The sequence below is a fragment of the Lontra canadensis genome, unplaced genomic scaffold (assembly GCF_010015895.1).
Source record: "Lontra canadensis isolate GAN:19392208 unplaced genomic scaffold, GSC_riverotter_1.0 scaffold18, whole genome shotgun sequence".
Lineage (NCBI taxonomy): Eukaryota > Metazoa > Chordata > Mammalia > Carnivora > Mustelidae > Lontra > Lontra canadensis.
Window position 1 is genome coordinate 5283486 of NW_022631012.1, and position 19221 is coordinate 5302706.

A 19221-nucleotide genomic window follows, 5' to 3' on the forward strand; every position below is an offset into this window, starting at 1 on the left:
TTCATTGATTCCCAACCCCCACCTCTTGTTTAATGGCAGTATCTCCCAGAAGTGAGAATTGTTTTTCTCAGCTTTATTAATCTTGGCAGCAGGGTCTAAGCTGAATCACCAGGAACTGAGCAACTGACAAGATTGAGTCTTCAAACAAACGAGGCATTATATTTTATCATCATAGAGATATTAGTTTTTAGATCTTGTACTCTAAAATAAGATAAAATGTTATAAATGGATCCTTGCTTACCCCATGGGGTATTATCTCAGAGAAAGTGAATTTCTATTTGAAGTAATATCTAGATTTTTATTATTGTTGTTGTTTCCTTTTGCCTTAATGAGACCCAGAACATGATACAAAATTAAATTCCAATGAATCATTGCCATGCTATTTATTTTCACTAATGATAATTATCTCTTGAAGTACAACCATTCTTTCTAATTGGATATCATAATTGAAAAACTGCAGTTAAGCTCGCAAACTAATTACATAGAAAGTAATTCTTTCATCCTTATAATATCTTCAATAGTCACTTCTCAGAAGGAAACACTGTTAGCTGCATATTCTAGGCTGAAATTTTCAATATAATTTTGGGTTCATTTGAATGACATTCATTATCTGCTGTTTTTATCTCTGGCTCTTAAATTCTTACACTCTTAAGTTTTTTATTTTTATGTAATCTTTATACCCAACATGGGGCTCAGATTTACAGTCCTGAGATCAAGAGTTGCATGTCCTACTGACTGAGCTAGCCAGGTGCTCTTCAAGTGATACTTTTTAAAGCATCAGGCAAAGAGATTAGGACACCAATAATGGTAGTTATATTTTTATGAGAATTGAGACATGAAAGTTTGTCAAACATTTCTAGCTAATCTATAGTTTGGGAGATACAATTCATATTCTTCAATATAATCTCTGAGCTGTTTTTCTCACATATAATTTGTTTGAAAGTTTGAAATGGAGACTTTCTGTTTTACTAATTACTATTTTTCATTTTAAAGTAAAATTTGGAGAGAGATAAAAATAGCAGTTAGCACTATAATAATCTTTTTTTTCTCTCTACCTTTTATTATATAAAAATTTGACGTATAGAAAGCATAGTAAAGTGAATTCACATATTCCCAGCTTTAAGAATCCCCAAGATTTTGGGCGTACCTAGTTGGTTTAGTCTGTAGAGCATACGACTCCCGATCTTGGGGATGTGGGTTCCAGCCCCACATTGGGGGTAGAGTTTACTTAGAGAAAAAAAAAAAAGAAGAAGATAAGAATTCCCAAGATTTTCCTAATTCAATTCAACTATTTCCCTTCCTGACACATTATTTTCTATGGACTTTTAAAAAGCAAATTGTACTGATTGTTACTTTAACTTGTAAATACTTCTATGTATTTCTTTGAGTCAGCTTTTTTTTTTTTTAAACATTACCTCCTTGGTATTATCATCTGCTTATTACTTTTATATTATTAGCCATAATTTGTTGCTATCACGAAATTCTCTATTCATATTCAGGTTTCCCCAGTTGTCTCAAAATTATCTTTTTTTTTTTTAAAGATTTTATTTATTTATTTGACAGACAGATCACAAGCAGGCAGAGAGGCAGGCAGAGAGAGAGATGGGGAAGCAGGCTCCCCGCCAAGCAGAGAGCCCGATGCGGGGCTCGATCCCAGGACCCCGGGATCATGACCTGAGCCGAAGGCAGAGGCTTTAACCCACTGAGCCACCCAGGCGCCCCAAAATTATCTTTTTATGGGTAATAAAATATGGCTTTTGAGTCAGGATCCAAACAAAATCCATGTTATTACATTTGGTAATTATGTCTCATAAGTATCTTACTCTGATACTAATCATTACAAGTATATGATTACTCTGACACTAGTTATTACTTACTCTGATATTAGTCATTTAAAAATCTGTTGGAAGTCCCTAATACAGGGGCACCTAATTATTACAGTTGGTAGGGCATGTGACTTTTGATCTCAGGGTTATAAGTTCAAGCCCCACATTGGGTATAGAGATTACTTAAAAAATTAAAAAAATAAGTCCCTAATATAAATAATTTTTTAAAAGACTGATTTTCAGATGACATTTTTTGTTTAGAAAAACAGTACAAGCTCATTGTAGGAAAATTGGAAAACTCACAAAATACTAAAAAGAAAGTAGAAATCATATTGCTCAGAGTATGTTTATTTTCTATCACATTTATATATTATTTTCATAGTTGAGATATATTAGAAGCAGTTTTAGATCTTATTTTGATATATCAAAGATATAAAGATTTATAGATATATCTTTAATTCTTACAATAAAGGGACTTGTAATTTGAGTAAGGGGTATAGTTTTTCTCCTTAATACCTAAAGTAGGGGAAATGGCTTGGTAAATGTATGGTTTTCTCTGTACCAGATAATGCCTGTTACCATGATCCATTGGTCCTTTGAGAGAGTTGTTTTTCTTTTGACATTTGGAGCACAAGTAATGCTCATAGAAGACCATTTTAGTAATTTTATATAAGCCCTATTTTAGGTAAATTCTTTAAAATTTCTTTCAAATGGCAGAGGTTAATGCCGTCCTAAATGTCATTGAGTTATCTGAGTATGGGATGCATTCATTTTTCCAAAAACTATCAAGAGAAAACAAGATAGTAAATTCAATTATTAGCAGGATGTTTGACATCAGGGAAATTTGGAGAAAGTTCTTGCTATAGATTAAATTCATCAAAGAACAACTGATGAAAAGGAGAGAATTGAAATAGAGATTACTAATCACGCAAAAACAGTGATTTTTAGGTGTGTAGTTTTATAGATATTTTAGTTTCCTAGAGTTGTTGTAACAAATCACCACTGAGTGACTTAAAATAACAGATACTTACTCTTTCACAGTTCTGTAGGCTAGAATTTAAAAATCAAGGGGTTAGGGCCGTGTTCTCAATGAAGGTTCTAGGGAAGAATCGTTTCTTGCCTGGCTTCTCCCGGTTGCTGGCAGTCCTTGGCGTTCCTTGGCTTGTGCTCATCTCTCCAGTCTCCACCTCTTTATCCACGTGGCATTATTCCCTGGGTGCGTCTCTTCTTTGTCTGTCTCTTTGTATAAGGACATCAGTGAGTGGATTTAGTGTCTACTCTAATCCTCTATGACCTCATTTTACCTAATTACATTTGCAAAGACTGTATTTCCAAATAAGGTCACACTGTGACGTTCTTGGTGAGTGTAACTTTTGTGAGGGCACTCTTCAACCCAGGACAGTGGGTATGGGTATTTTGTATGTGAATATATGGGAACTGGGGGTTAGGAGTGGAGATATGAGAATCTTTTTGAGAATGCACATTCCAATTCTCCCTTATTGATTTGTACTTTTTGTGAATTTTATTTTATTTATTTTTTTAAGTAGGCTCCATGCCCAGAGTGGAGCCTGATGGAGGCTTGAACTCACTACCCTGAGATCCAGACCTGAATTTATCAGGAGTGGAACACTTAACTGACTGAGCCACCCAGGCACCCTTCTACTCTTTAAAAAGTTTATTTAATATGAGAATGGGTAAATATGGGAGAAATATTGAAAACTACTATCCTTAAACAGTATTTTAAAATAATACATTAAAAATTTATGTTCTGTTCTTCTTGAGAACAAAAGATTAAAATAATCTCATAAAGTCTTTTTTATGCTTTTATGGTTCTAGCATTCTGAATTTACAACCAAGCCCCAAAGTTTCTTATTTACTAAAAATATTTGAGCACAGCATTGTAAGGTTATTATGATATTCCAATTATTCCTGTCCTTCTAAGAGGATAATTTGGTTTAGGCAAAAGGTTATTAAATATTTGAATAATTTACTGTGAAAAACCCTAGATTGTCTTTCACTGGGTTTGTGAAAGAAAGAAAAGAAATATCAAAATTAAACTGTTATTCTACATCCTCTACCATTAATACTGCCACTGAGATAACACCAAAAAATTAGCTAATCCATGCCCCCATATATTCATATTTTTAGATTGTTTTATTTATTAATATAAGTGCATAATGTTTGCAGGAATTGATTTTGGTAGTGATTTACAGTAGACTATCTGGTAAAAAATGAAAACTTTTGGGACTTTGGTTCCTATAGTAATCGAGAGTATAGGACTGTACTGTAAAAAAAATTCACTTGAAGTTTTCCACTCATACTCTGTAGCAGCAAATTGAATGCTTGTTATCATCCATAAATATCTTAACTGCTAGGATTTTCTAGGATTGTAATAGAAAACCAGGTATTTCAGAAAGTCATTAAATAACTATTAGAGAAAGTAAATAGTGTTAATATAAAGTATGAACTCAGAACTTTTTATTTTTTTAAATAAAGCTCTCAGTTGTTTGTACTTTTTAGATTAGAAGAAATTTTTAGACTTGGTTGATGCCCTTTTACAAATCAGAACATCTTATAGTTCTTATCTCCTTATTCTAAATTTATGATGGACATACTTGACTATACAATAAGATACATCATATCTTACTACCAAAAACTACCTTTTGTAAACCAGATTTAGAGATATAGAATGAAATGCAAGGCCCTATCTATCTATCTATCTATCTATATATATAATCTTTCTAAAAGCTCTTTTGTAGTCTTCTGTTTAGAACCTCTTTTGGTTTTTAGGTTATTTAAAAGATTCAATGTTTACTCATTCACTAAACTAATTATATAGGTGTAATGTGTTTTCTACAGGCACTATACAAAGCACAGAGCTGGAATGATAAACCTGCCAATATATATATATGTGTGTCTTTCTCTATTCAACAAATATTTATTGAGCATCTGCTGTATGCAAGGTGCAGTATCAGGAATTTCTTGATACAAGGGTGAACAAAATAGATACAGTCCCTGTACTACTTACAGTCTAGAAAGACATTAATTAATAAGATAATCATACAGATGAATACAAAATTATCACTATGAAAAATGCTTTGAAGGACAGATAAGCAGTGATGTCAGAGCTCAAAAGGGGATTTGACCTAGTCTTTGGAAAGATGAAACAAGAGCTGAAAGACTCTAAGAAACGGACTTTTGAACTGAGAGCCACATGATTATTGGAAATTAAGTAGTTGAAGGAGGATGTGAGAAGTAAAGCAGAGATAACATATAATAGGTCTTGTACTGTAGAGAGTGTGAATTACTTGAAATGAAAGGAGGTGGTGTGGCTAGAACACAGGGAGCAGGGAGGACTGCGATGCAAGATAGTCAGGAGACTGATGGCAGGTGCCAGGCCAGTCAGGGCCTTTTAAACTTGGAAGTCTTTTTCTCCAGAGTAATGGGAAGGCTTTGAGAGATGGTAAACAGTATCGGAATGGGAGGAAAGGGAATGAAAAGGTAATATTTGTTTTCCCAAAAGATTGGTAATAGAAGGAAATTAAGGGGGGAAAGTGTGGATGAGAGAAACCAGTTAGAGGCTCTTGGAGTATTCCTGGACAAAAAGAACTTGAATTAGGGGAGTGATTGTGGAAATGGAGAAAGATGTCAACTAATCCTCACTGTTCTCCTCTCCTTAATTATTTAATTCATTTTAAAGCAAAATTATGGGGTGCCTGGGTGGCTCAGGCATTAAGTGTCTGCCTTCGGCTCAGTCATGATCCCAGGGTCCTGGGATTGAGCCCCACATCGAGCTCACCACTCAGCTGGAAGCCTGCTTCTCCCTCTCCCACTCCACCTGCTTGTGTTTGTTCTCTTGCTGTGTCTCTCTCTGTCAAATAAATAAAATCTTAAAAAAAAAAACTTGAAAATACAACATTCAGTGAACACATTTTCTTTTTATCTTTAACCCAACCTATAAGCCTCTAGCCGATTCAAAAGCTGTGTCCTGTCAGTCAATAAAGAGATGGTGGCTCATTTTCTTTAGGGCTAACTCTTCTGTGGGGAGGGTAATAAGGTCTCATTAACAGCTAAAGAATTACAGAGGGCAGAGTTAAACTGTGCTTCAGAGTTAACTCCTGGAATAAAAAAAGCTCTTCATTTTCTCTAGACGCTATGGAAGCAATGTCTCTTGCCTAAAGATGTTTCTAACTTGCCGGAAGAACCTCTTTTTGTACTGGATCTACTCCTATCTTCTTGGATTCTAGCATCCTGACTTGACTTCTTATATCAACCACCTTCTGAAAACTGTCTTCTACCTGACCTGACTGACTACTCTGCCAACCACCTACCCTACCCAGTGCCTCATTTGATACTGTCCGTCATCTGTGCCTTCTGCTCATGCTTGACATGATAGCCCAACTCCCTGGCTGTTTCTCAAGAGCAGACTGTTACTTAGCACTGATACACTTATTACAGAAAATAATGTCTAGGACATGAGATTGGACCTGTTAATTTGAGAATAGTGTTGTATTAAACCTTTCTTAGATCTTTAGAATGCCTACTAACTGGGACTTAAGACTCTTTTGACTAGGGCTCTCTGAAGACTTAAAGTTAAGATTTTAGGGCTCCTGGGTGGTTCAGTCGGTTAAGTGTCTGCCTTCGACTCAGGTCATGATCCCAGGGTCCTGGGATCCAGCCAAGTCTGGCTCCCTGCTCAGTGAGGAGCCTGCTTCTCCTTCTCCCTCTGCTTGATCCCCCCAGCTTGTGCTCTCTCTCTCTGAAATAATAAAGTCTTAAAAAATATAAAGTTAAGATTTTTAAATGAAATAGTTATTATCACCTCTTCCCCCCTATACTGGTGTGGCCAGTAGTACATACTCAAGTACTTGTTGGGTATATTATCGTCACCAAATTCCGTATTTAATTCTCTTTGGTATTACCAACAAAAGCCATTCAGGTGCCTTTATTTCTGATTTCTTATTACTATGTAAAGCATCTTAAGTTACTTTCTTTATCCATAAGCTATCAGAATATTTTATAGTAGCCATAAGTATGATTTGAAACTAATGATGCTGCTATAGAAAAACCAGATCTTATATTTACTGTTAAACACCAATTCTACTTAAGTCAAATAACTTACTTAGAATGTATGTTTATTAGCAATACAACATATGGCAGATTCACTTGTTGATATTAAAATACTAAATTGACTAGTTTTCTGTCTATATAAATAAGGTTGAAATCGGTACATTGTATGTAGTGCCTGAAAAAATTATTTTATATATAGTATACTGGTATAAATGAAATGAAATTTATGTGGCACTGAGCATTAACTTCCTTCTGATATTCTGATTTTTAAAAAATATTTAAATATGTTTAAAAATTAATATGAAGAATGTTGATGACATTAATGTGCTTATTTTTGTATATAGTTTGTGTAATCTATTTCACTATATTATAGTTGTGGCTTCTATATCATCAGAACTTTAAAAAAATTTCTAAAACATAGTAGGATTGTATCTTTGTTTCAGAATTAGTATGTAGTATTTATTTCAGAGCAACTAATGATACAGTATGGGATTTTAGCCTTTTGTAAGCCTATAATCTTATGTAGTTTCACCCATATGCAAAAAGAATATGATGTAAAGAGTTACAGCACCGAACAACAGGCATGAATTATTGATTTACAGTGAACATGTACATCGTACCAGTGAACTCATATGAGCATTTCCGACCTATGGGATATTTGTTTTACAGGAGGAAATAGAAATTATTTTTACAGCTTGAATATATAAATCTCCGTTAATACCCATTCTTTTGCCAATTGTTACCACAAAATTGGCTAAAATTAATACTCTTCTGTCATAATAGATCAAGGCAATTTACATTTAGTTTTCTTTGTCTTTTTTGTTTGTTTGTTTGTTTTGTTTTATTCTCTCCACTCCCCAATTATTTCATGGCATTTCAGTGCTTCAGAGAATTTAGATGAGCTCTCTTCCTCCAGTAGCTGGTTACTTAACCAGAAGCACAATAAGAAAAGGAGAAAAGACAGGACAAGATTGAAATCTCCATCCTTGACTATCATGAGTACAGCTGCTCGAACAAGGCCACTTCAGAGTTTCCACAAACGAAAACTCTACCGATTGAGCCCTACTTTTTATTGGACTCCGCAGGTAAGGCTGCCTATGGGAAAATGTGAACAAAGATTTTGTCATCAATGTATTTCACATACAAAAGGATACAGATTATACATGGTTGTTTAGAATAATTACATCTAGAAACCTTTAAATATATGGTTTATAAGACATAGCTGTTGACAACATATAAGTGGAATTTAATAAATTTTTTAACAGGGCAGTGTATTAAAATTCTCACATCTCCGTTTTTTAAAAATACCTTTTATGCTTAAACTAATTTGGAGGAAAATTACATATATCATGGTGGTTTAAAATTTTGCTAGTAAGGGTAATAAGGAAAACACAAGTGTACTACATATTTGTCTTTTGCTTAGTAAAAAAAAAAAAGTAAAAATCTGCATAGCTGCCAGTTATTTTGTAGGAAATGGCATCACTCTCCTTTTTAGGTTTGGTATTTGTTAATCCTGGAGAGCATGTCTTTTCCTTTGTCTGGAATATAAGCAATGCAATTTTATATATCCATGCTGATACTTTTTACAATTAAAATGTACTTCATTAAAAATGTGCATTTTAACAATGAATTCTGTTACGCTGGAAAGAAATAAAACAAAACAAAAACGTGCATTTAAAAGAGCATATTTTTCATTTGTTAGCAGAGTGTTAAATGTACATCTTTCAATACATACCTAAAACTGTGATAAAGGTCAACATGAGTTACCTTTAGTTTTTGTTATATGATGTGCTTTTTAGGAAAGCTTCTTAATGGGAAAATATTTTTATTTAAAGTTTTTACATACAAAGTCATATTTTGTTTAGTGATTTTTATTTAAATATGCTATATGAACTAGATAAATAATATTTTTTGAAATCGAGTATGTAATTTCATAATTATACATAGAATTGCTTATTGAAAATGTTGAACGTATGAGTATGCCATAATAGTCTGATTGGAAGGAATTTGCTTTAGTAATTTAGGGGATTTGTTAGATGTTACTAGAATATATTCTCTGAGATTATAAAGATTGGCCTTTATTCATCAAACAAAGGAAGAAATGAGTGTAAGATTATTGTTACTAGGAGACCATATACTTTATCATATTCCACTCATTGAGCTAAGCATTTTCAGTACGTTATTTTGTTATTATCTCAAAATGTAACTGTGAGATGTTGTTAATTCCCCTTTAGATGCAGAAATTGAGGAGCAGAGAGATTAAGTAACTTGCCCAAGGTCACACAGCTAGTAAGCAAAATGTCTGATTCCAAACACCATGTTCTTACCCGTTGTATTGATAATGACAAAAATAAACCAAATCTTTTAAATCATTTAAGACAGTATATTTGGGGGTACGGGAAGGGGCCTATCTGGTTAGAGGTATTAAGAAATGCATCATAAAATAAGGGTTTTGAAAGATAAACAGACTTTTGAAAGGTTATGGGAGAGTTAGAGAAAGAATTTTAAGTAAATAGGAATAGAGATGAAAAAAATGGTGGAAGAACAGATGCCCCACCTCCAACTTACCCTCCAAATTGCGAGGATATTCAGTCGCCAGTTATTTACCTTTCTAAACTTAATAAATGTCCTTTCTCTCGGGAAACCTTCCTTGACATCCTCATTATAGGATATTAATATAGCACCTTGTTGTAAAAATAAGCCATTATTTTAGTATAATCCTTTATTTTTCCGTTTTCTCATTACATTGTAAATTCTTAGAAAATAGGGACTATGTATTTCTGAACCTACAGAGCTTTGAACAGTAACTGTCCCAATCGTATATGCTCAATAAGTAATTTTTTGATGTATGAAAGAATGTAGTGGACACAGGAAGATATTTAAAAGGTAATGGAGAGTGAGAACTTAAAAGTTCACTTTGTGAAATTCACTGTGAAAAGGTCTATAACAGTAAGTAATGTCTAATAGAATTTTCTTGTAATGTTGGAAATGTTCCATAAATAACTGTGCTATCTAATATGGCAGTAACAAAATACATGTAGCTATTTAGCACATGAAATGTGGCTAGTACAACTGAGGGACTAAAATTCTGTTTTATTAATTTTGATTTAAATAGCTACATACGGATAATGGCTACCATACTTGATATGACCAGTCTAGATTCATACTACCCTCACAGCAGTGAGTACATAATGGCACTCATTCTTGATTTTTAATACTATTCCCAGCTGAAAGGAAACGGAGGTCTTTGGAGAAATGAGTGATCTCCAGATGTGGGGAAGAGAGGGTATAAGATGACTTGGAATATCTCAGTGGTACCAGAAAGCAAGGAAGTGTTACCAAAAAAAAAAAAAAAAAGATGGGGGGCATGTCAAAAGAACTGAGAAGCTAGTTTGAAGATGCTACCATTGGCCAAATTTAGGGCTATTTTGAACACCCAAATAACTAGGACAGTAATGAACCATTGAAAAAATAGGAGACCATGCATCCATACTGCTGACAGTCAAATTGATTGATAGATAAAAAGGAGAAAGGGAGAACTTTCCCATATGGTAGAATGCTGATTAATAAATATGGATTGAGCACAACTACAGAATTATTACAGTGATCATTATAAAGATTGACTGGGAAATAATCATCAATAGATGATTAAGACTAACTTAGGTCATGAGAAGAAGGATACAGTTTCAGTATTCAGTATTTTGGCCAGGGATGCATGGCCTGAATTTAATTATAAGGAAATATCAGACAAAGCCAAAACCAGCAACATGTTATTAAGAAACAGTGAAAAGTGGCCTGTATTCTTTAAAAAGAAAAAATCAGTGTCATGAAAGTCAAGAATGACTGAGAAAGATTGAAAGAGACTTTAAAAAGATACATGACAATTAAATGAATATTTGATCCAGATCAGAATTCTTTTGTGGGGAGAGGGGATTCTTGGGACAATTGAGAAAACTATGCCTTTGGTGGCAGATTATATAAAAGTATTGTTCAGTTTCTTAAATGTGATAACTGTTTTGCCATAATGTAAGAAAATATCCTTATTTTAGGAAGTATACATTGAAACATTATGAGGTAAAGTGGCTAAGGCATCTATTTTATTTATTTATTTTTAAAGATTTATTATTTTAGAGAGAGGAAGAAGGAGAGTGCAGGGGTGGGGAGGGGTAGAGGGAGAGAAAGAAAGAGTCTTAAGCAGACTGTGGGCTGAGTGCAGAACCTGGCACAGGGCTTGATCTCACGACGCTGAGATCACAACCTGAGCTGAAACCAAGAATCAGATGCTTAACTGACTGTGCCACCCAAGTGCCTCTAAGGCATCCATTTTATGTAATAAATTAACTCCTATGCATGTACCATGGTACTAGTTATGTAGCATCCTTGGTAGAATTGAGAAAATAATAATTTATTTTCTATAACACTTAATTCTCTAGCAGAATACTGGCTGAGAAAAGCTTCTATAAAGGCAATGGAGAAGTTGGAGTTACGCTGCAATGTAGCATCTAGTAATTAGCTGATCATCATTCTCATTGCAATAAGTATATGTGTGAATTGCAGGGAAAAGATCATCATACTAGTAAAGAATTTAGCAAGACTTCTGGTTTCAGCTCCAACACGTAAAGAGCCCAGAAGTCATCACTTCTAGCCTTACAATAAGAAAAAGTGAACAAACTGAAAATCAGTGCTTTTCATGGACCCATCAAAGAAATGAGGCTACAGTACAAACTGCTACCCTGAATTATGGAGAGGAAAGTAACTCCAGAGAGCCACAGCCAAGATGTGTTTACCTGGAGCAGAAGCCACAGCAACCATACATTAGTTGGTAGGAACATCTAACTGGTACTTCTGATGAATTATTGGAGGCTGAGTATGGATTAGACTAGCTTGAGAGTGAAAAACTCCTAGGGACTGTAGTTTTAGAAGTCCCTCCACACATTCATGGACTTTACCTCTAGGTAAAACCATTAGGTTCTCACAGTGAGATCCTCAGGGGCTGTGACGTGGAAGGGGAAGGGATAACTTTTATGAAATGAGGCCAGAAATTGAATACAGCTTTTTCTTCTAGGGAAAAGACTTTAGTAAAGTTATAGCTTACCTGGGAGAAAAGCATTTTTTCCATGGCTGTCCTCTGTAGCCTTTCTGTCTCACCTAATAGGCAGTGCAGTAGAAAGTAAGAAACATTTGTTAAAGTCACAGACCCACTAAATGACTAAAATTTGATCATAAGATTATAGTAGATTATGCTACTGTAGGAGGTATGCTTCCCTTCCTTCCCTCCCTTCCTTCCTTTCTTCCTTTCTTTTCCTTCCTTCCATCCGTCCGTCCTTCCTTCCTTTTTCCCCTTCCACTTCTCCTTCCTTTTCCTCTTCCCCTTCCTCTTCCTCTTGACTTTCTCTTTCTCTTTCATAGGCTCCATGCCAAATGTGGAGCATGAGCTCATGACCCTGAGATCAAGAGTCAGAGTCACTACTGACTGTACCAGCCAGGCATCCCTGGTATGGTTCCTTTCCCCCCACTTAACCACCACACCGACAAGATTCTGGTACTGTAACAGTAGGTTACAGCTGCAAAGCATAGACTGTCTCTGAGGAGGAGTAATTAAGGAAGTTAAAAGTCAACAGGGGAGACAAAAACAAAGACACTAGAGGAATTTTTAGTCCTCTGGCATTTACAACTATAGTGGATATTATATATAGCCCACTCTTAGCCAGATTAACATAGTGCCTCACAATAAAATTCTGTTTACCTCAGGATGCCTGGCTGGCTTAGTGGAACTTGTGACTCTTGGTCTCCAGTTCTGAGTTCTAGTTTCACATTTGGTGTAGAGATTAATTTTTTAAAAAGTTCTGTTTACCTCAGATCCTGTTACCAGATACGTCACGTAAAGCTTTAACAAAAAATTACAAAGTATGCTAGGAACTGTGAAGAGACAAGGAAACTATTGGAACCAGGCTTAAATAGGACAAAGATGTTGAAATTCTCTTAAAGAACTGTGATTAATACATTGAAGTCTTTAATGGATTAAGTAGAAAACATGTATAGGTACTACAAGCAGAGAGATGTAAACTTTTTAAAAATTCAGTTAACAGATAATGTTTATCACTTTCAGATGTAGAGGTCAGTGATTAATCAGTCTTATGTAATACCCAGTGCTCATTACATCACGTGCCCTCCATAAAATCCATCACCCAGTTATCCCATCCCCCCACCTCTCCTCCTGTCCAGCAACTATCAGTTTGTTTCCTATAATTAAGAGACTTTTATGGTTTGTCTCCATCTCTGATTTCATCTTGTTTTATTTTTCTCTCTTCCCTATGATCCTCTATTTTGTTTCTTAAATTTCACATATGAGTGAGAGCATATGATAATTGTCTTCTCTGATTGACTTATTTCACTTAGCATAATAACCTCTATTTCCATCCACATCGTTGCAAATGGCAAGATGTCATTTTTTTGATGGCTGAGTAGTAGTCCAGTGTGTCTGTGTGTGTGTGTATGCCATATCTTCTTTATCCGTTCATCTCTTAATGGCCATCTGGACTTCTTCCATAGTTTGGCTATTGTGGACACTGCTGCTGTAAACATTGGGGTACAGATGCCCCTTTGGATCATTACATTTGTATCTTTGGGGTAAATACCCAGGAGAGCAATTGTTGGGTCATAGGGAGTTCTATTTTCAACTTTTTGAGGAACCTCCATGCTATTTTCTAGAGTGGCTGCACCAGCTTGCATTCCTACCAACAGTATAAGAGGGTTCCCCTTTCTCTGCATCCTCACCAAGATCTGTCATTTCCTGACTTGCTAATTTTAGACATTCTGACTGGTGTAAGGTGGTATTTCATTGGGGTTTTGATTGTATTTCCCTGATGCCAAATGATGTGGAGCACTTTTTCATGTGTCTGTTGGCCATCTGGATGTCTTCCTTACAGAAATGCCTGTTCATGTCTTCTGCCCATTTCTTGATGGGATTATTTGCTCTTTGGGTGTTGGGTTTGGTAAGTTCTTTACAGATTTTGGATACTAGCCCTTTATCTGATAAGACATTTGCAAATATCTTCTCCCATTTTGTTAGTTGTCTTTTGGTTTTGTTGACTGTTTTCTTTGCTGTACAAAAGCCTTTGATCTTGATGAAATCCCAGTTGTTCATTTTTATTTTTGCCTTTGTTTTCCTTCCTTTTGGAGATGTGGCTAGCAAGGAGTTGCTGCTGCCAAAGTCACAGAGGTTGCTGCCCTTGTTCTCCTCAAGGATTTTGAGGGATTCCTGTCTCACATTGAGGTCTTTCATCCATTTTGAGTTTATTTTTGTGTATGGTGTAAGAAAATGGTCCAGTTTCATTCTTCTGCATGTGACTGTCCAATTTTCCCAACACCATTCATTGATGAGACTGTCTTTTTCCATTGGCTATTTGTTCCTGTTTTGTTGAAGATTAGTTCACCATAGAGTTGAGGGTCCATTTCTGGGTTCTCTATTCTGTTCTATTGATCTCTGTGTCTCTCTTTTTGTGCCAGTATCATACTGTGTTGATGATTACAACTTTGTAATATACCTTGAAGTCTGGCATTGTGTTGCCACCAGGTTTGGTTTTCATTTTCAACATTCCTGTGGCTATTCGGGGTCTTTCCTGGTTCCACACAAATTTAAGGATTATCTGTTGCAGCTCTGTGAAAAAAGTTGATGGTATTTTGATAGGGATTGAAGTTAATGTATAGATTGCTCTAGGTAGCAGAGACATTTTAACACAATATCTGTTCTTCCAGTCCATGAGTGTGAAATGTTTTTCCATTTCTTTATGTCTTCCTCAATTTCTTTCATGAGTGTTCTATAGTTTTCTGAGCACAGATCTTTTGCCTTTTTGGCTAGGTTTATTCCTATGTATCTTATGGTTTGGAGTGCAGTTGTAAATAGTATCGACTTCTTGATTTCTCCTTCTGTCGCATTGTTAGTATATAGAAATGCAGCTGATTACTGTGCATTGATTCTATATCCTGCCATGTTGCTGAATTACTGTATGAGTTCTAGAAATTTTGGGGTGGAGTCTTTCAGGTTTACACATAGAATATCATGTCATCTGTGAAGAGAGAGAGTTTGACTTCTTTGCTGATTCGGATGCCTTTTACTTTTTTGTCGTCTGGTTGCTGACATGAGGACTTCTAGTACTATGTTGAATCGTAGTGGTAATAGTGGACGTCCCTGCTGTGTTCCTGACTTTAGGGGGAAAGCTCTCAAGTTTTCCCCCACTGAAAATGATATTCACTGTGGGCTTTTTGTATATGACCTTTATGAAATTGAGGAATATTCCCTCTATCCCTACACTGTGAAGAGTTTTACTCAAGAAAGGATGCTGTACTTTGTCAGATGATTTTTCTGCATCTGTTGAGAGGATCAGGTGGTTCTTGTCCTTTCTTTTATTTATGTAGTGTATCATATGGATTGATTTGCAGATGATGAAGCACCCTTGCAGTCCAGGAATAAATCCCACTTGGTCATGGTGAATAATCCTTTTAATGTACTGTTGAATCCTATTGGTTAGTATCTTGGTGAGAATTTTTGCATCCACGTTCATCAGGAATATGGTCTGTAATTCTTTTTGTCACAGTCTTTGTCTGATTTTGGGATCAAGGTAAGGCTGGCCTCATAGAAGGAGTTTGGAAGTTTTCCTTTCATTTCTGTTTTTTGACACAGCTTCAGAAGAATAGGTATTAATTCTTCTTTAAATGATTGGTAGAATTCCCCTGGGAAGTCCTCTGGTCTAGACTCTTGTTTGTTGGGAGTTTTTTTTTTGTTTTGTTTTGTTTTTTAATTCCTACTTCAGTTTCCTTGCTGGTTATGGATCTGTTCAGGTTTTCTATTTCTTCCTATCTTAGTTTTGGTAGTTTATAAGTCTCTAGGAATGCATCCATTTCTTCCAGATTGCCTAATTTGTTGGCATATAGTTGCTCGTAATATGTTCTTATCATTGTATCTCTTTGATGTTGGTGGTGATTTCTCCTCTTTCAAATATGTGATTTTATTTATTTGGGTCCTTCTTTCTTTTTGGTAAGTCTGGTCAGGGATTTATCATCTTATTAATTCTTTCAGAGAATGAGTTCACAGTTTGATTGATCTGTTCTACTATTCTTTTGGTTTCTACTTCATTGATTTCTGCTCTAATTTTTATTAATTCTCTTCTCCTGCTGGGTTTAGGCTTTCTTTGCCGTTCTTTCTCCAGCTCCTTTACGTATAAGGTTAGGTTGTGTATTTAAGACCTTTCTTGTTTCTTGAGAAACACTTGTATTGTATACATTTCCCTCTTAGGATCACATTTATTGCATCTTAAATGTTTTGAACAGTTGTGTTTTTATTTTCATTTGTTTCCATGATTTTTAAAAAATTCTTTAATTTCCTGGATGACCCATTCATTCAAATACCTCCATGTATTTGAATTCTTTCCAACTTTCTTCTTGTGATTGAGTTCCAGTTTCAAAGCATTGATGTCTGAAAATATTCAAGGAATGATCCCAATATTTTGAGACCTGATTTGTGACCCAGTATGTGATCTATTCTGGAGAAAGTTCCATGTGCACTCAAAAAAATGTGTATTCTTTTGTTTGGGGTGGAGTGCTCTGACTATATCTGTGAAGTACATCTGGTCCAGTGTGTCATTCATAGCCCTTGTTTCCTTTTTGATCTTCTGCTTAGATGATTTGTTCATTGCAGTGAGAGGGGTGTTAAAGTCCCCTACTATAATTCTATTATTAACAACATGTTTCTTTAATTTTGTTATTATTTGGCTTATATATTTGGCTGCTCCCATGTTAGAGACATAAATATATACAATTATTAGATCTTGCTGGATAGACCTTTTAATTATGATATAGTATCCTTCTGCATCTCTTATTACAGTCTTTGATTTAAAAATCTAATTTGTTTGGGACGCCTGGGTGGCTCAGTTGGTTAAGCGGCTGCCTTCGGCTCAGGTCATGATCCCAGCGTCCTGGGATCGAGTCCCACATCGGGCTCCTTGCTCGGCAGGGAGCCTGCTTCTCCCTCTGCCTCTGCCTGCCTCTCTGTCTGCCTGTGCTTGCTCACTCTCTCTCCCTCTGTCTCTGACAAATAAATAAATAAAATCTTTAAAAAAAAAATCTAATTTGTTTGATATAAGGATTGCCACCCCAGCTTTCTCTTGAGGTCCATTAGCATGATAAATTGTTTTCCACCCCCTCACTTTCAATTTGGTGATGTCTTTAGGTCTAAAATGAATCTCTTATAGACAGTATATTGATGTTTCTTGCTTGTTTTTATCCATTCTGATACCCTGTATCTTTTGACTGGGGCATTTAGCCCATTTACATTCAGAGTAACTTTGAAAGATATCAGTTTAGTGCCACTGTATTACCTGTAAAGTCACTGTTTCTGTATATTGTCTCTGTTCCTTTTCTGGTGTGTGACTTTTGGGCTCTCTCTTTGCTTAATGGATCCTCTTTAATATTTCCTGCATGACTGGTTTAGTGATCACATATTCTTTTAATTTCTGTTTGTCCTAAAAGGTTTTATCTCTCCTCCTATTTTAAAATGACATCCTTGCTGGATAAAATATTCTTGGCTGCATATTTTTCTTACTTAGCACCCTGAATATATTATGCAGTCTTTTCTGGCCTGCCAGATCTCTGTAGATAGGCTGTCTGCCAGTATAATGTTTCTACCCTTGTAGGTTATGGGCCTCTGGTTCTGAGCTGCTTTCAGGATTTTCTTTGTCTCTGAGATTTGCAATTTTCACTGAAGTGTTGAGTTGTTGACCTATTTTTATTGATTTGAGGGGGATTCTTTCAAAAACCTCCTAGACTTGAATGTCTGGGGAGTTTAGGGAAGTTTAGGGAAGGTCTCTGCTCTAATTTGCTCCAGTATACCTTCTGCCCCTCTCTCTTTCCTGTTCTTCTAGGATCCCGATGATTCTAATATTATTTTGCTTATAGAGTCAATTTATTCTCACTTCATGATCCAGTAGTTGTTTATCTCTCTTTTTCTGAGCTTCTTTATTTTCCATCATTTTGTCTTCTGTATCACTAATTCTCTCTTCTGCCTTATTTATTCTAGCTCTTAGAGCCTCCATTTTTTATTGCATCTCATTAATAGCCTTTTTTATTTTGACTTGATTAGATTTTAGTTCTTTTATTTCTCCAGAAGGGGCTTCTGTAGTGTTCTCTATGCTTTTTTTTTTTAAGCCCAGCTAGTACCTTTATAATTGTTATTCTGAATTCTAGTTCCTATATCTTACTTATGTCCATACTGATTAGGTCCCTGGCAGTCAGTACCGCTTATTTTTCTCTTTTTTGAAGTGAGGTTTTCTGTCTTGTTATTCTGTCCAGAGAAGAATAGATGAATGAGAGGAGAAAAGAGTAAAATGGCAACTATGACTCCAGAGAAATAGACAGTAAACAAATTAGAAGAGACTTGAAACCAGAAAAAAAAAATATACACACACACACACACACACACACACACACACACTCAGGTGAATAGAACAGAGCAGTACACAAGATTTTGGGTGTATTTTGGTCTGCTTATTAGAAGAAACTGCATTCCAAATTTGTAAACACAGAAAATTTTAGGTATATTCAAAAGTAAAATTAAATACAATGATAGGATAGAATGTAAGTGTAAAAATGAAAATTAGAAAGATTTTAAAAAGTTGATTAAACTTCTTGAAGAAGGAAAGAGAAAAAAATTAAAGTTGAAAAACTAAGGACTCATGGGGGAAAAACATGAATTCTATATACTATTTTCTTTTAGTGCTGGAGTTTTGCAGTTCTGTGTGATCAATAAATTCAGTCTTAGCTGGATGTTCTTGCTGATCACTTTGGGGGAGAAGCCTGTTGCTGATCCTCAGGCATTTTTTTCTGAGGTTGAATTGCTCTGCGTATGCCAGGGTTCCGGGTTAAGTAATCTACACCAGATTGCTCTCTGTGGCTTTTGTTCCCTGAAGGCTTTCTGTACTGCTTTAGAGGATGAGAATGAAAATGGCGGCCTCCCAGTCTCCAGCCCAGGCACTGAAAGCTCGGGGCCCTACTTCTCAGTATACCCTCAGGGAAAAGCATTGAGTCACTCCTGTCTCCCTGCTCTTTGTCCACCCTCCATGGTCACCGAGCCTATGACCATGCATTTCTCTCTCAGGCCTACAATCCCATTTTGAATTCTCCAAATCCTGAAGACTCCTGCGGCTTTCATTGGCATTACTTCTCCCAGGGATGGTGGGGTTGTCTCACTGTGGTTCTGCTGCTTGCTGGGCCCCTGCTCCGAGAGCGGTTGCTGGACCATGCTGCATTTCACAGTTTATGGCATCCCCAA

General features: G+C 35.8%; 1 protein-coding gene across 4 annotated transcripts in view; it reads left to right on the forward strand.

Moving 5' to 3' along the window:
• Positions 1-19221, forward strand: part of KANSL1L (KAT8 regulatory NSL complex subunit 1 like) — a 139055-nt gene that overhangs the window by 62041 nt on the left and 57793 nt on the right. For 2 of the 4 annotated variants that reach the window (XM_032859901.1, XM_032859904.1), the window contains exon 6: positions 7777-7981. In XM_032859901.1, the coding sequence (XP_032715792.1) occupies positions 7777-7981 (205 nt within the window). The remainder of the gene's footprint in view (positions 1-7776; positions 7982-19221) is intronic. The other 2 variants (XM_032859902.1, XM_032859903.1) reach the window with 2 other exon arrangements.